Below are 17,123 nucleotides of genomic sequence, written 5' to 3'. Positions count from 1 at the left end.
ATATGATGCTTAAACATAAATAAAATTCATACTGGTAAAAAAAGAAAATCAAAACTAAAGCCAGCCATATCTTATTATATGATGCTTAGACATAGCTAAAATTTACAACGATTAAGAAAGAAAGTTAAATCTAAAGCAATATACATAAATCTATAAAAATAATGGTCTGTCATTAATATATTTACTAAACAGGAACGTCTTAAGTGCTCTTGAGATAGTGTTAGACTTCCGAATGTCATAGGGTATTAAGTTCTATTCTCTTGGCGCATGATCAGCGAATGCTCTGTCTCCGTAGGTCTTAGTATACGAACTAGGTTGCATTAAAGGTTCATTACTAACAGACCTAGATGATCTAGTAGGAGAACGATAATATAGTTTCTGAACTAAACAGCTAGGCGATGCCCCATTCAGTGATTTATACACTAGAAGCAAAATCTTTAAAATAATACGGTATTGGATCGGTAGCCAGTGATGCTCCTGCTCATTTGACACACAACTCTAGCCGCCGTGTTTTGTATATATTGCAATCTTTGTCGAAGTGACAAATGCGTGAACAGCAACAGCTGCTGATTCTTTGGTGAGATACTTCCTAATTCCAGATAGGTTCCTGAGATGATAAAATCATGATCTACAGATCGATGTTAGACATGTGCATGAAAAGATATGTGCTCATCAAAGATGACGCCAAGACTCCTACCCGACTGAGAGGCAGTCATGCTCTAATCACCAACACGTAAGGACTGAAAGGATGGAGAGGGACGATACTGTGAGTGGATGAGCATGACTTCCGTTTTGTCGTGGTTTAGCTTTAATTCGTTGAGAACTATCCAGCGACAAATAGCAGAAATGCAGCTCTCGACCCTCGATTTAGTAGCGTCCACATCCACCGATTTGAATGCAAAGTAAAACTGAGTATCATCAGCGTATGGATGATAATCCAAGTCATAAGATCTTATCACTTTAGCAAGTGGCGCAGTATACAGAAGGTAGAGTACAGGTCCTAGAACTGAACCTCGGGGAGCTTCCACGGGAAGATCACGTATTGTAGATTTCACCTCATCGCAGTGTTAACAAACTGAGTTCTACCAGAAAGATAAGAATTGAACAACTGTAGAATGGTTCCTCTGATGCCAAATAATTTCTGCATTCGTGCCGGCAACAAGGTATGGTTAACAGTATCGAATGCTACCGACAAATCTAATAAAACAAGGAAAACATTCTCGCCTTTGTCCAATGATAGCATAATGTCATTTGTGACAGTAAGAAGCGCAGTCTCTGTGCTGTGAAAGATCTTGTGCGCTGATCGGAGAGGCTCGTGTAGATCATGTTTGCCAAGATAGTTATTCAATTGCTCAAACACTGCTTTTTCTATCAATTTAGATAGAAACTTCAAATTTGACACAGGGCGAAAGTTACTAAACTGCTAAAAGTCTGCATTTACCTTCTTGAGAAGAGGTAATAGCAGCGCGATCTTAAGTTCCTTGGGCAGCACTCCAGATGATAATGACAAATTAATCACTCTTCTAAATACAGGAACAAGACTAGAATAGAATTTCCGCATGATACTCGCTGGAAGTGGATCCAGTGTGCATGCCTTAATTGAACCCCTAATCAATCCTGGGACATTTTCATCTGTTGTCACTGCGAACTCACTAAAGTTCTAAAAACTAATTATACTGATATTGTAAGGAGAAATTCTGTCTTGGTCACTCATGGGCGAGTGAATATTTTCATTTTGGGATTTATAACTCGAATATTTACTGGAACTTCAATTGATTTGTTTTTACACGCGTTATTTAAGCTATTTCATCGCTGACCACTAGTATTTCGGTCTCTTTTTCTTCCCTGGGTCGTCGCTCGTGATTTAGTAACTCACAACATTTTTGTCGTCTTCATTGTAGCCTGCAGCGTAGGCGTCTCACTAAGGCGAGTTAACTCCCCCAACCTTGCCCCTCTCCTTATTCTTGACCGTCGCTCACCCCCTTGATACAGATTTCTTCCTCTCCTCAGCCTTCCGTTGTCATTAAAGTAAAAAATAGCGGCCATAATTTTCGCTAAGAAAATACTAAGCATTCGCTTGCTTGCCAAAATTACGCCTGCTCTACAGGCTATCGTCATTGAGGACACTACGACTCCTTGTTCGCTTTTTAATGCAAATTCTGTCAGATTGGTGTTGGAGTTTTGAAGATCGGGAATCATCCATTTTTGGGGGAAAAGAAATACGAGTTTTGGAAACAAAAGTTGCAAAATTTGCCACATGACACACTTTGTCTTTCATTTTCCTGCAACTTGATTGGTTACTTTAAACAAGCCTTGAAATCTGATTGGTTGTTTTGTTTTTGGTGTAGCCTCCTCATCGGCTGGGAAAAAGATGCGATTTAAAGCAAAATCAAAGTGCTCTGTGAGCAAACTCTTGAATTCACAGATGACTTACATGATTATTTTGATTATGTTTAGTGTATTCTGGTTTAGGGAATTTTGTGGTTGAGTGTCATATTTGGAGTACGAGCAGTAGTTCAGTGTTCGCTAATGTAGCAAAGAAACAAAGTAATCTTGGGATAAGAAGGCGTTACAATTGAAATGATCATGCTATTACATTTGAAAAGGGTGGATGATGTCATGTCTTTCAAAACATCATTTTTGTTTCTGGTTCAAAAGAAAAGGTTGGAAGTAAATGTGGGTGAAAAGTGAAATTTCCTGTCTATCATTGTAAATATTGGAAAATTAAGGCAATGCTATCTTAATGAAAACATTAATGATTCCCTCTTTATTAGATAAGACAAACGGGAACGAGCTTTGAGTAATATAACTAAGCCCAGACTGCCATCGTCATTTTGGATTTCCGCCTGGGTAGATTTTGGTCACGTGCTAGGCAACGTATAATCAAGAACAAGATAGAGTTTCATTTCAGGCCTATTTATCAATTTTCTGGTGTATGACTTTCGCATTTTAGTACGTAATATTTATTTTGAATCTTCAAATTATCTTGAAACTTAAAAGAAAATTGTTCTTTAAAAATTCACTGAAAATCGGTAGCCAAAATTGATTGTTTAGGTGTTATTTGATTTTCGTATTAACCTTTAATTTCGTCAGTTGCCGGCACCTTTTGTTGCTTCACACAGAAAAAATACACGATACGAAATGTAATGATCGATTTTGTCCTCAACCTCATTCCATAACAGAAAAAGCTTTTGAACACCTGTAAACTCCATGCGCTTCGGAGTTTAGTGAATCTTCGGATTGTTTTCAAGTTCAAGGATTGTAAATTATAATTTTATGAAAAACGAAGGTTGTTCTCTTATTTCAATGTGAATCCTCGCACGCTTGCTAGTCGCTGGCGCCGCTTGTTGAAACTAAAACTAAAAAAAAATAAACTCTTTTAAGATTATCATTGGCTTCTTTTTCACCCCACCGCAATTCTTAGCAACAAAGATCGCCATTTCGTTTCTTTATTACTCGCCAAAAACTATCAAATGCACTCAAAAGCCTAAAATCGAAAAAAGTTTACAGGAATCGACCAATCGAGGGAGCGAGCGAGTGCCATTCTCCACATCATATCTATAACTCGCTCTTGCGCATACGCGCAATTCACGAGTTAAAAATGGTTCGATTCGTGAATAAATCGCACCAATTAGAGCCAATCAGATTACAGGGACCAGCAGTGATTTCAAAATGGGTGTAATAAAAATAGAAATTGGCCACTGCAAAGAATTTCTCAAGTTAACCCAACATTATTCCGAGCGAAAGTAATATGCCATGTCATATTTGTGGCTGAAAATGATTACAAAGTGACGCTCAGAGAACTTCAGGCCTATAGCAAAATCTGATATAGATAGTTTTTGGTTTCTACTTTTACTTTGTCCATTCACGTCTCACCGAAGCTAAATCTAAACTATAAGTGTCGCCGTCGCTTTCGCCTTTCGCTAAACCAGCAATTTCACATGAAGTGATTCCCCGTAATACCCCTAAAAAGCGTTCAACGCTTTTTAAGGGTATTACGGGGCTTGATTGAGGTTTTTATATGACTAAACTAACCTGTTACTAGAGCTGGCACGAAACATATAAAGAATGGAATGTAAAAACCCGATAATCTTCATTCTTGATGCTCCTTAACTTCGTGAAGTTACGATCTTTTCTTAAAATAATGACATTCCACCCATATCAGTCTCGACGTAATCGGCCGTATCTGTTTTCCGAGAAACAAATGAATACCAACAGAGCACGCGCCGTCTTGTTCTTGAAATCTTAGCTTACTTGACAATAGTAAAGCGATCCATGTGCCGAGAAAAGCATAGAAAAGAAGTTAAGTGGTATATCAAGAAATCTAAATCTAAACTATAAGCGTCGCCATCGCCTTCGCCTTTAGCTAAACCAGCAATTTCACATGATGTGATTCACGTAATACCCTTAAAAAGCGTTCGAGGCTTGATTGAATTTTTTTATATGACTAAACTAACCTGTTACCAGAGCTGGCACGAAACATATAAAGAATGGAATGTAAAACCCGATAATCTTCATTCTTGATGCTCCTTAAGTTCGTAAAGTGGCGATCTTCTAGTAAAATAATAACATTCACCCACATCAGTCTCGACGTAATCGGCCGTATCTGTTTTACGAGAAACAAATGAATATCAACAGAGCACGCGCCGTCTTGTTCTTGAAATCTTTATCTTTCTTGACAATAGGAAAGCGATCCATGTGCCGAGAAAAGCATGGAAAAGAAGTTAAGTGGTATATCAAGGTAACAATATTATGATAATTGTTACTCCTCGCCTAATTACAGCCTTTTTTCCATCCATTTTCAAATCACTTGTGATCCTTGCAATCTGTTTGGTTCTCTGCAGTGCAGTTTTTTTCGTAAATTGCATCATTTTATGCTCTTAATGGCATCTTTTTCCTAGCTTTACTAAAACATGAAGACCAATCAAATTTCAAGGCTTTTTCAAATAAATCAATCAAATTGCAAGAAAATGAGAGACAACTTTTGCAACTTTTTATAAACCGGCTCAATATACTGGATCAATAAAATATTTGAACAGAATGAAAATACCTTGTATTGCGTTACTAAATTTTGCTATTTCAAAATAGATGTAATAAAGTGCTGATTAAACTTGGTGTCTTGCAATTTTGATATGAAATCATAATTGTGATTTCAATCAAACTCGCGCTGCGAGTTTATGAAATCACGCGGATGATTTCAGACCAAACTGCACTCCACTCAGTTCAACAGAAATTGCAGTCCACTAAGCCCAATTATCCATTCACATTTGCACCTGATTCGCGCATTATTTGTATTTTCCTTAGTAAAAATGGATAATGTAAGACAAGGGCAGAGAATACAGATAGTTCATAATCTCTTAACGAGAGCTAATGAACAGATTACTAAATATAGACGAGAAAAAATGCATTTCACACTTTTCTCAAAATATTTGGAAAATAGAAGTAAAATTGTCCGTTTCAATTTACAATTCTATTATCTTTTGACAGGTGAAAAAATGACTTTTCACACTTTTCGTAAAATATTCGGAAATAGCAGTAAAATAGTTTGTTACAATTTACAGCTATACTAACTATTAGAAAGGCATCTCCAGAACAGCCTATTTAAATGCCGGTTTGGCGAACTCCTTTTTTTCTTGAGAATCCAAATGATTATTATTAATATTATTATTATGACTACCAAAAGTGGATTGATCACTATTGTAATTATCCATCCGGCGAGACTTGAACCCCCTAGAAAACAAACAAACAAATAAATACATGATTGAATAATAAATTTGGAGAGGAAAACTGAAATTTTCATTCAAAGCATAGATTGGAGTTAAGTTAATTGGAATTAAGTTAATAACTGATGAAGAATTAAAGTCTTAGCATTCACAGTCACTTTCAATCTGGTATATCTTCGTTTCTTCATTTATTTAACGTCAAATATTTTTCAGAATCAGTTTCTCTTTAAACTAGGCTTCATTCTCCTAATTAGGACTCAAAGAACATGGTGATTCTCTTCCTGCCGCCGAGTGAGCTCTACAGGAAAAAGACCTTGCAAGTTATATTTTATATAACCTATGTTGTATTGTCTTCAACCTGTATTGAACGGTCACTTAAAATGGAACCACCCAAATAAAACCAATTGTATTTATAAGGTAGTTTCTGTGCATAAAGTGGTCGATTGTGACATAAAATGGCACTTTTTTAATGGTTTTTCATAATACCCTTATTCTGTGGAACCTACATAGCGGTCAACCTGTATGAAACGGTCATGGTGCCATTCCGCGTGAGTGACCACTTAAAATAGGTTGGACTGTATCTTGTTTTTCGATTAGAGGGAGGGGTTGTGAGTAGGAATATGGATGAGAATGTGCATGTATTGAAGTGGAGGGAAGTGAGGAGAGAAGCAGAGGGAATCAGTTCATATTAAATTCTACGAGTGCGGCTGTGAGACATACTTCAGTGATAAACAAATACCAGTAATAAAGACTTTGGTCGTGAAAAATAGGATTGATAAAAATCAATTCAATCCTATGTAATTTTGGACACACTCAGTTAAAATTTGCTCCAAAACTGACATTGAAAAAATTGAAATAGAACACATTGTACTTACATGATGTTGGTGAGGATGATGGGGTTTGGAAATCTAAGAGTAGAAACGAAGTGGCAAAGTGAATCTCTGGTATACTTTACCTCGCTGTTCATATCTTATAGAGGCCTAAAAGTTATATTTTATGGCAGGGTAGTCCTTAGGTAAAAAAAGGATCGATAAAAATCAATGCAATCCGATGTAATTTTGGACACACTCCAATTTGCTCCAACACTGACATTGGAAAAATTGAAATAGGACACATTGTACTTACCTGATTTTGGTGAAGATGATGGAGTTTGGATATCTATAAGTAGAAACAGAGTGGCAAAGTAAATAACTTCCATACTTTGCCTACTGTTCATATCTTAAAGAAGTTATTATATGCCAAGGCAGTTCTCAGAACCCTGTTCAGTCCTTTTAGGTCATCTGGAAAGGTTAAAGAGCGGAAGAACCTACCTGGTGCTGCAGTCGTCCTCACCGGCGGACCTACATACAGAGGGAAAAAAATGGAAGCGTCTGAGTGAGTGTGTAGCTTTTCTCTAATATAGCAGTAGGTTAAGATAAAAAATAGTAATGAAACCAAAACAAAACATAAGAAAATAAGAGAAACAAAACGAGCAAAACAAAACAAAAAGAGTGACCAACAACACGAAGAACAATAACAGAAATTAATAAACCAAAAGCAGCAAAGTTTCTGTGCGTTTCTTTTCATGACTGGCTTCATCTACTCTCACGAAGCTAGCATAACTATAAATAAAATCAATACCTTCAACATTAACGTCAAAGGTCAAGATATCGTGTCCCAATGGATTCTTGGCGTTACAGGTGTAACGTCCGCCTTCTAATACAGTGACGTTGCGAATTTTAAGCCTTGTTTCTGAATCTTTAACCGATTTATTCTGTAGGAGATGGTCACCATGGCTCCAAGTTATCCAGGGGTAAGGATACCCTTGCACTCGAACATCCAAATGAAGATCGTTTCCTTCAAGGACCTGAGGCTGTGGAGGACTCTCTTGTATCAATTGTGGGGGTTCTAAAAAAATCAAAATTATCCAATTACAATAGGAAGGTTTGCATTCTTAAGCGACAGAGAAGAAAAGCAAAGATGCAAAGAAACAGAGTCCGAAGTGATAATATTAAATAAACGAAGGCGAGGAGTAGGGAAACTTTAAGGGCCAAGAGCCATATTTTAAGATCAAAATTTAAAGAACGGAGAAGCAAGTGCTGGTTCATTTACCAGTCCAATTTGTTTTTTTAGCTGACAGTCTTATTGTAAACTTGTTTTAAACAGAACATTTTGAGGGCACGTTAAGCTACCGGGACCCTCAATAAATGGACCCCTGACGTCACGAGTGGGTTTCTCCAATAATTCTTACCCCCCAGAAAAACAACATTCCAAATGTCATTTCTTCCTTCACACTGTGGACAACAAAAACCACCTCGTGGATTGTCCACTGCTAAAAATATAAATTCCCATTGTATTATTACTATTACCACTTATATAAATATCACCTTTGGCTATATGGAGGATCGTCGTAGAATTATCGTTCCCTATAAACGTCTTCTGGGCAATACAGATAAACCATTTTCCATCATCCGCAGGCAGTACTTTCTTGATAACTAAGGTGCCGTTGGTGTAAACCTCAAAGTTTGGGCAGGGAATTGTCACTCTCATGTTTTGAACACGCGCTATCTGGGTCTTTAGCAACTCATTTTTGCAATCATAGGTGGAGCAGCGGTGCCAATCGATCTTTTTAACATTCTCTGGACCACTTGATGCAGAGCACGACAGCAAGAGTCTTTCGTGAATTTTTACTGTAACCTCAGCAACTATCAAATAAAGGGTGATATAGTTTTTTCAATCTTTTTTTTTAATATCATAACTGTTGGTATCATTCTTACTTTCATTACCAGTGCCTCCCTTTTTCTCCAATTTTTTAATCAGGAGTGTTCGGTGAGCTTCTTTTCAAAAACTTGCATATAATCACACGCTGACCGATTTTGTGTTAGATTTAGATATCATTGTCATTATCAGTATTATTAAATTATCATTATAATAATTATTATCATTACTATCTTTACCTTTATTGTTATCATTATTGTTATCATTGCAATTAGAATTATGAGAAAATTCTCCAACGCGATTGTTTCTCATCAGCCCGATTTTAGCAGCACTAGGAACTGGACTTTGGACAGTACACGTCATGTGCATGTGCTGTTGTCGTGTACTTCGGAGTTAACTGTTGTTTTTATTGAAGACGTAGAACCGTTGGCTATTTTTTTTCTTAAATCTTTCTCATGGTCGTCCAATTTTTTCATCACTCGTATGTTTTCAGTCATCCTCAGAGACCCAGGGGCTGTGAGTCGATTTCAAGTCAAGGCGAAAGAGCCCTTGGCTTGAAATCGACTCACAGCCCTGGATCTCCGAGGGTGATTTTCAGTCTGTGTATTGTGAAGGAGAACCTCATATTGGCTCCAAGCTAACCAGAGGTAAGGATACCCCTGAACTCGAGTAGCCAAATGAAGATCCATTCCTTTCATCACACGAGGCTCCCGAGGACTCTCTGGTATTCATTGTGGGGGTTCAAAAAAAAAATCAAAATTATCTAACTACTATAAGGATTCCTTCAGCGACAGAAAAGAAAAGCAAAGATGCAGAGAAACAGCATCCGAAGTGATAAGATTAAATAAACGAAAGCGAAGAGTTGGGATGGCGAAGTGGCGGAAACTTTACCAGCCAAAAGCCATATTTTAAAATAAAAATTTAAAGAACAGAGAAGCAGGTTCTGGTACACTCACCATTCCAATTTGTTTCTATAGCTGACAGTCTTATTGTAAACTTGTCTCAAATAGCACATTTTACGGGCACGTCAATCTACCGGGACCCTCAATAAATGGACCTCTGACGTCACGAGTGGGTTTCTGTTGTTTCTCGTCCTTGCTCCGTATTTTTTCTCAGGATTCTCCAATTATCGTTACCCTCAAGTCATCAACATTCCAAATGTCATTTAGTACTGGAAACCGTAGACAATAAAAGCCACCACTAGGATTGTCCACTGTTAATTCCCATTGTTATTTTAAAAATGCTATTATCATTATTATTACTATTATCATCATTATCTAACACTTATATAAAAATCACCTTTGCCTATATGGAGGATCGTCGTAGACCTTTTTCTCCCTATGTGCCTCTCCTCGGCAATGCAGATAAACATTTTTCCATCATCGACAGGTAGTACCTTCTTAATAACTAAGGTGCCGTTGGTGTAAACCTCAAAATTTGGGTTATCGGCAATTGTCTCTGTCACATTTTGAACATGCGCTATCAGGAACTTGTCCCAGTCGTGTTCGCAATCACTGCTAGAGCAGCGGTACCAACCGATATGTTTAACATTTTCTGGATCGCTGGATGCAGTGCACGCCAGCAAGAACTTCTCGTGAAGTTTCACTGTAACCTGAAGCTCAGCACCTATCAAATAGAGGGTAATATAATTTTTTTCACTTTTTATTTTAATCCTAAAACTCCGATGAGTGACTAAGACAGAATTTCTCCTCACAATATCAGTTCAATATCAACCAGATAAGTGATGGGAATAAAGAAAAATAACAATTTGGGGATAATTAGTTGATCCAATACTAAATTCTCTGAACGAACATCATAAGAATTGTACAGTTGACAGCTAAGAGAATTAAAAATTTTAACCTTGGAGTTAAAGAGTTAATATAAGAACTGTTAATATCAGTCTCATTAATATTATAAGTATCTCCATTTTCAACCAATTTTGTATCTGAAGTGTTCAGTGAGCTTCTTTTTAAGAGAGGATGTCAGCATCCATCGAACAAATTTGAAATATTGTGGCAAGTCGCCCGAATTCGTTTTCTCTCCTACTTTCATATTTTGTAGCCCAATAATAAGCCTAATAATAATGTAGCCTAATAATTGTGGTGTGGTTTTTTGTGAAAATAAATTTTAGTTTTCGAGAAATGATATTTTTTGTTCGACCGCTCAAATATGCAAATTTTCACCCTGAATATTACCCGAGTTGTGTGACCTCAGGTAACGAATTTACTTGACCTCCGGTATTTGTGTCGGAATGATCCTTTGTTTTATCATCTAAATTTAATCCCCTGTCATTATTGAAGCTGCAAAGAAATATTTATTTTTTGGTGAATATTTTTGTCCGATAAGAGAAATAAAACAAGCGAAAAAAAAACAAAAAGAGTGACCAACAACACGAAGAACAATAACAGACATTAATAAACCAAAAGCAGCGAAGTTTCTCTGCGTTTCTTTTCATGACTGATACCTGTTACGCCAAGATTTCTATGTCGAAAAGTAGCATCAAAAACAGAGACAGTTTTAACAATGACTGATATGACAGAATCTACTGAGCTTCTAGCTTTTAAAAGACAAAAGGATGTTTATAAAGTTAATGTAAAAATTTCCTTGTGTATTTGTGTTGTTCTATCGTGAGACGAACTCAAAAGTCCGGCAAAATTTACTTGCTAGCGACTATGAAATATACATGGTGTGCCTACTTGTCGCCACCGTTTACTGGCATAAATCACAACAGTTTATGAAGAAATCTAACATGACACTCTCACCTTGTTTATTTAGGATTTTATTAGCTGTTTCGATGATCAAGTTATGCTCTACCACTTTCTAGCACGATTTAATTTGCAGTTTGTAAATCTTCTCCACATTATTATATTAGTTGCATGACCAGCGTGACACATATAAATTCAAAGATGAATCAACCTCTGAATTACCAAGAGATGGGTTTTTTTCCCTCTTTTCATATCTATAAAAACCTTCCAAGAATTACTGTATTCAGAAAACTAAAATGTCCAGATCCATCAATGATTCCTTTGCCGGCGGAAGTCAAAGAATGCTTACAAAAGTCAATTCGATTGACAAGCTACATAGTGATTTAGCTAATTGATCTGCTGTATTAGCGTCTCATCTTACATGCTAACAAAGAGATTTGCTGATCATTTAAATCGTTCGCTGGTGGGAGTTTTGGGTATAATTATCGAGAAGACCGACGTTTCATATCTCTGGTCGTTCCCTTGCATAGTTGTAAAAAGTACATTTCAAGTTACTTGCGGAAATCTAGAAATTGAAGTTGATCTTATTTTGTCGCGAGCCGGCAGCTGCGAGACGCCAAAAGATATCGATGATTTCACAATTTGCCCTACCCATAGATCAAATCTCGATACCAGTGTTGAATGGATTCGCGGTGCCATTAGTAGATGTAGAGTGCTTAAAAATGTGTGCGGCCATGGTAAAGGTAGGGTTCAGTCGATTCCAAATGCCTATTAAGGAATTGGCACGCGTGTACCACAGATAGTAAGTAAGACGTCTGGAAAATTCATATAACCTGGCCACTTACCACCTTTTACAAAATTACGCGTCCCGTCAGAAATAGGGCTCAACTGGGAATTGGTTAATAGGCTACCAAAAATCCATACAGAGGCGGAGTTTTCTATTCTAATGTCTGAGCACTTTGTAGGCTTCCCGCCGTCTGGCGGGACGCGTAATTAAGCACACAGTGGTAAAGGGCCCTTCCGCAGCAGCTACAAGACGCTGACAAGACTTTTTTCTCTTCACCGAAAATCACATCAAAATCTGTCCTTGCTAAATTTCAAGTGTGCTGCACGTATCAGCACCCCTCGGGGAACCCCTACACATAAGAGGGCGAGGATGCGCGCCGGGAATTTCGAAATGAGTCTTATCCGAATGGGAGTGGCAACAACTGATATCTACCCCTAAAAAGTACCAATTTAAACACAAAAAAATTGAAAAATCCCAAAAATAAGAACTACTTTATCGATGTGCTCCAGAGGCTCTAGTCAGATCTTTAAAATCGTCCTAGTAGTGCCTATTTCAGGTATTTTATTGAGCGAAAAACACCCTAAAAGGTACCAGCTGGGTCTCCGGTAGTCCACTAAAGTTCGAGACACCATAAAAGGTACCAAATCACTGATTTTGACCCCTGAAAGGTACGAAAAGCATCCTCACCCATTTCCGATCGCCTCCCCCTCCTCCCCCATCAACCCTGTTAAAACAAAAGATGTGATTTGCCAATTACGAGCTGTCAGTCTCACCTTGTAAAATTCACGTAAACTGGTTAGTAACTTATAAAAACTTTTAGGCGCTAATTTGTCAGATTTTTATGCTGACAAAATCTGTCCTGCTTCTAGGCAGGACGGCTGTACTTGTTTTTGATTTGTTCGTCTTGAAATAACTGTAAAATAACTGTACGTCTGCATTTATTAAACAGACTATTCAAGTGCATCCACCACTCGATGTGTGCACTTATACTGCATTAAGTATTCTTTTGTAACATAGCCAAAGATCTTGCGATGTCTACTGTTCAAACCTTTTTTTCTTTTCAAAGAGGCATCAGAATTATTTTTATGTCAAATTTGAAGTAAACTGCTTGCGTGTCATCCTTTGTTTTCAAGATGTCCGACCAGGTATGACTGAAAATGGCACCTCGCTTTGTTTGGAATCCTTTTGTTGTTGCTCCTTACTTCTTGAAATTATCAATTGAAATTCGCTCGGTAATTAAAAAAAAACAAACAAACAAACAACGCGTGTAATACATGTATATCCAGATTCTTTCATCACATAAAAAGTTGTAGGACCAGATCGCATATTAGCGACGGACCATTAGAATTTTGATGCGGGGCGGGGGGTGTTGGGGTGTTGGGCAATAACCCCCGAAAAAATCGAGCACAGGCTTAATGGAAGAAAACACATGGTGCAATTGGCAAAAGACCCCCCTCCTACCCCCCCCCCCCTTCCTGCAGCAAAAGTCTAATGGTCCGTCCCTAAGGTACTTTTTACTTTATTTCAAAATGGGTTTCGTTCCGGAGCGAAATGAATTTCATACCGCGTTTACATGCAAGATAATTTAGCTTGAAAAAAAACAAGTATTTACGTCCTTTTTCTATGCTTCTTTATTCCCAGAGCATCACGCTTTGCTTTCCTGCCAGAACACTGGGCTCCCGGCAAAAAGGAAATACCCAAGCGTAATATAATAACCGAAACAGCTTATTGGTCTAATAAAATCATAAATAAACAAGGTAAGAGTATAATGTTCGAATTTTTTTACAAATTATAATGATTTATGCCTCGATATGCCAATAAACGGTGGCGACAAGCATAACTTGATCATCGAAACAGCTAATAAAATCCTAAATAAACAAGGTAAGAGTGTCATGTTAGATTTCTTTACAAGCTGTAGTGATTTATCCAGTGAACGGTGGCGACAAGTAGGCACTCCATGTATATTTCATAGTCGCTAGCAAGTAAATTTTGCCGGACTTTGAGTTCGTCTCACGATAGAACAACACAAATACACAAGGAAAATTTTTACAGTAACTTTATAACCATCCTTTTGCCTTTTAAAAGCTAGAAGCTCAGTAGATTCTGTCATATCGGTCATTGTTAAAACTGTCTTTGTTTTGATGCTACATTTCGACATAGAAAAAGTATGTCGGACAAAAATACTCACCAAAAAATAAATATTTCTTTGCCGCTTCAATAATGACAGGGGATTAAGTTTACATGATAAAACAAAGGATTATGCCGACACAAATACCGGAGGTCAAGTAAATTCGTTACATGAGGTCACACAACTCGAGCAATATTCAGGGTGAAAATTTGCATATTTGAGCGGTTATTTCTCAAAAACTTAAACATATTTTCACAAAAAAACCACGCCACAATAATTAGGACATATTGGGCTACAAAATATGAAAGTAGGAGAGAAAACGAATTCGGGCGACTTGCCTTTGTTTGTCTAATGCATGTTGACATTAGCTCTTAAAAATTGGCTTATAATTACACGCTGACCGATTTTAAGCGTTAGATTTAAATAAGGAATGTACTTTAAGAAATTGAAGGTGTCAAAACGCGAGTTAAACCGTAAATTTAAACTGGCGAAAACAATGCTAACCCAGGCTTAGCTGGAACAAGTGATGAATATATGTCTGACAATTCTCTCTGCACTGATTAAAGTATCGAAAAGGCCGCCAAAGAACTTGTTGCTTTGACTCGTTTACAACCAAAGACTGACATAACATCACGAGGCATGAAATTGTGCCCAATACTAAACAAAATCACCCGCGAATCAAAAGTAACGAGCTTTAAATTTCGATTCATTCCGAAGGCGAGAAAGATTCCACATCAGCAGAGAAACCATATCCTTGTAGTATTAATGCCGCCATAGTTACAAGTAACTCAAACATTTGCCGGACAGCGTGTAGATTCTGGGGTTTCATGAATCAAATTTAAGTGCTCTAATAAACATACCTTTGGATCTCAGTATTAAGCTCGATGAAAAGAAGAAATATGGAAGAATTTTTCCCAAAGAAATGTGCATATCTGGTTGAAACTCCGCTACAAATTGAATTAATGTCGATTCGGCGAACAGTTGACTTTGAAATGGTGAACTAATTACTTGGTCAGGTCCAATAATGAACTAAGGTTAGCAATGACGTCAACAACAGAAAAGTCATACAACATCCTCTTTTAACTTAAGTTAAGCGACCATTTTACGGGATAAGAGGTAGGAAGGTGTTTTTCTGAGGAACGAATCTCACAAGTTTTAAACTATCTATGAATTTTTCTTTTTATCTATTTATTTATTCATTTTATTGTGGTGATAAAAACACGTGTTTCATACAAGAAGCTGATTAGGTCTTTGTATGTTTTCTATTGGGGCAAAGATTAATTAACAGGAAATCGTCATGCATATGCTTAATGAATTTCATCTATTTGTTTGATTGGTTAACCGGGGTTATGTTTGCACGAGACTTTGGCCCGATAACATGAGGCTGGCGAAATTTTAAAACGGTGTTTTCATTCGCAAACGCATCAATCTCTTTATCACGGTAGAAACGATAGAAATGCATGCATGCAACTAATATAGGTCGAACCATTCCGTCAAAAATTTGAGTTTGAGCTGGAACATCTCAACTTGTATATAAAGCATTTTTCAGTTCAATTCGAGTGTATATTAGTGCGTCGTACACAAATTATATACTACCCCGTGAGCACCAGGAATGGCAAGAACGCCCTTATCGCCAGAAATCAAGGACATTTCGAACCCGCTAACAATTATCAGCGGTATATCGTATTACACTCCGGAACAATAGAATATCAAGAGAATTCAATATGGCGGCGATCACGGCTCGATCTGCAAAGAAGAGTGTTTCGTACCATGACTTATACAATTTGAGCACCGCAGATCTTCTATTTGATGAAAAGAAAAAGAAAAGAAGACCTGCAAGTAAATCTTTGGGATTTTTTGAGGCAGAGCGATGACATGATGTCAGAATTTTGATTTGCTTTAATTTAATTTTCGCGCTAAGACTACTGAATTTGCATTCAATGCCTGGCATATTTTTATTCCGAAAAGGACCTGAGAGCTAATTTATTTCCCTGCAAGAACATAACAAATATGGCCGACGATTCGAAGACCAGCGTTGCTCTTGTTTAACTATTTCAGTCATAGTTTTCAACATGGCGTCTCGTCACTTACTCAACATGGAAAATAAGGGATATTCTGGCGCCTTGGGAAGTTTTTTGATGGGAGGAAATGGCAATTTTACAGGTTATTTGGACGCTTCGAACTCTGTAGCAGTCAATTCGATCGAGAGCAGTTGACTTTATTGATGCACTTTCCTGTAATAGGCGAGTGTTTGGGATGGAGAACGATGGATTTTGAAGAACTGCATGGCTACTTAGATCAATGATCAATGACAAAAGAACTGGCTCGGGAAGTAAGAGGTTTTTATTTATCGAGTCCCTGTGAGGTTTGATGAATAGCAGAATCAGTACTGAATATGTCTCGATCGAGAGCAGACGGGACCATTAGCTCCTGATTGTTATATTTTAGAAATTTTTACAAATTTCCATAGTTTCTTATATTATTTGGACGCCATTATGGACGAAATGCGCAAGCCAGGCGACCTTCCTGCCCATCTGCAAGGCACAAAATCGATTGTAAAAAGAGGGACAATCTTCCTCACGGCAATGAATGCTGGAAAGAGGGCGGAAACTTGACAATTTTGGGTTGAAAATAATGATTTCACGATGTGATAACGTCAAATACGGCTCTTGGCATGTTTACAAACCCTTATTTGGTTCTTCTGTTGGTAATTGCCGACTCGCTTGTTCCAAAATTCCACCTCCAATTTAGGAAAAGCAAGAGAGAAGTTCGGGAATTGGTTGGACATAGTACAAATTGGCAGATGGCGTGACAGCTTCAGTTCAGCTCCGTGTAGTTGTACTCTGATAGAGCACGCTCTTTCGATTAAAGAAAGCACGCGTTATATCCGAACTTTGTTATGATATGCCTTATACCCCATTCACACCAAAGCAACTCAGTTTAAATTTGCTTTCTTCATGAGCTGCTTAAATCCATGTTTGTCGACTTCAGATTTAGCACATTGAAAATACAAGCTAAAGACTACTTGGATTCTATGGAAAAAGATATTTTTTAAGTTCTTTGTTTAGGATTTCATTCACCCT

The 17,123-nt window shown here is 37.5% G+C and overlaps 1 protein-coding gene across 4 annotated transcripts in view; it reads right to left on the bottom strand.

Annotated features, from left to right (window-relative positions):
• The window catches only part of LOC131784672 (immunoglobulin superfamily member 10-like), a 31,363-nt gene extending 16,331 nt beyond the window's left edge, over nt 1-15,032 (bottom strand). For 2 of the 4 annotated variants that reach the window (XM_059101484.2, XM_066168172.1), the window contains exons 1-5: nt 14,901-15,032; nt 9,720-10,046; nt 8,090-8,407; nt 7,344-7,610; nt 7,034-7,063 (exon numbers count right to left, since the gene is read on the bottom strand). In XM_059101484.2, the coding sequence (XP_058957467.2) occupies nt 7,034-7,063; nt 7,344-7,610; nt 8,090-8,407; nt 9,720-10,046; nt 14,901-14,970 (1,012 nt within the window). In that variant the 5' untranslated portion in view covers nt 14,971-15,032. Of the gene's footprint in view, nt 1-4,979; nt 5,731-6,598; nt 6,632-6,848; nt 6,882-7,033; nt 7,064-7,343; nt 7,611-8,089; nt 8,408-9,719; nt 10,047-14,900 lie in introns of those variants that run through there. The other 2 variants (XM_066168174.1, XM_066168173.1) reach the window with 2 other exon arrangements.
• Nucleotides 15,033-17,123: the final 2,091 nt, after the last annotated feature.

This window comes from Pocillopora verrucosa, chromosome 6 (genome assembly GCF_036669915.1).
Source record: "Pocillopora verrucosa isolate sample1 chromosome 6, ASM3666991v2, whole genome shotgun sequence".
Classification (NCBI taxonomy): Eukaryota; Metazoa; Cnidaria; class Anthozoa; order Scleractinia; family Pocilloporidae; genus Pocillopora; species Pocillopora verrucosa.
Note: the sequence above shows the minus strand (reverse complement) of the source record. Positions and strands in the feature narration are given on the sequence as shown.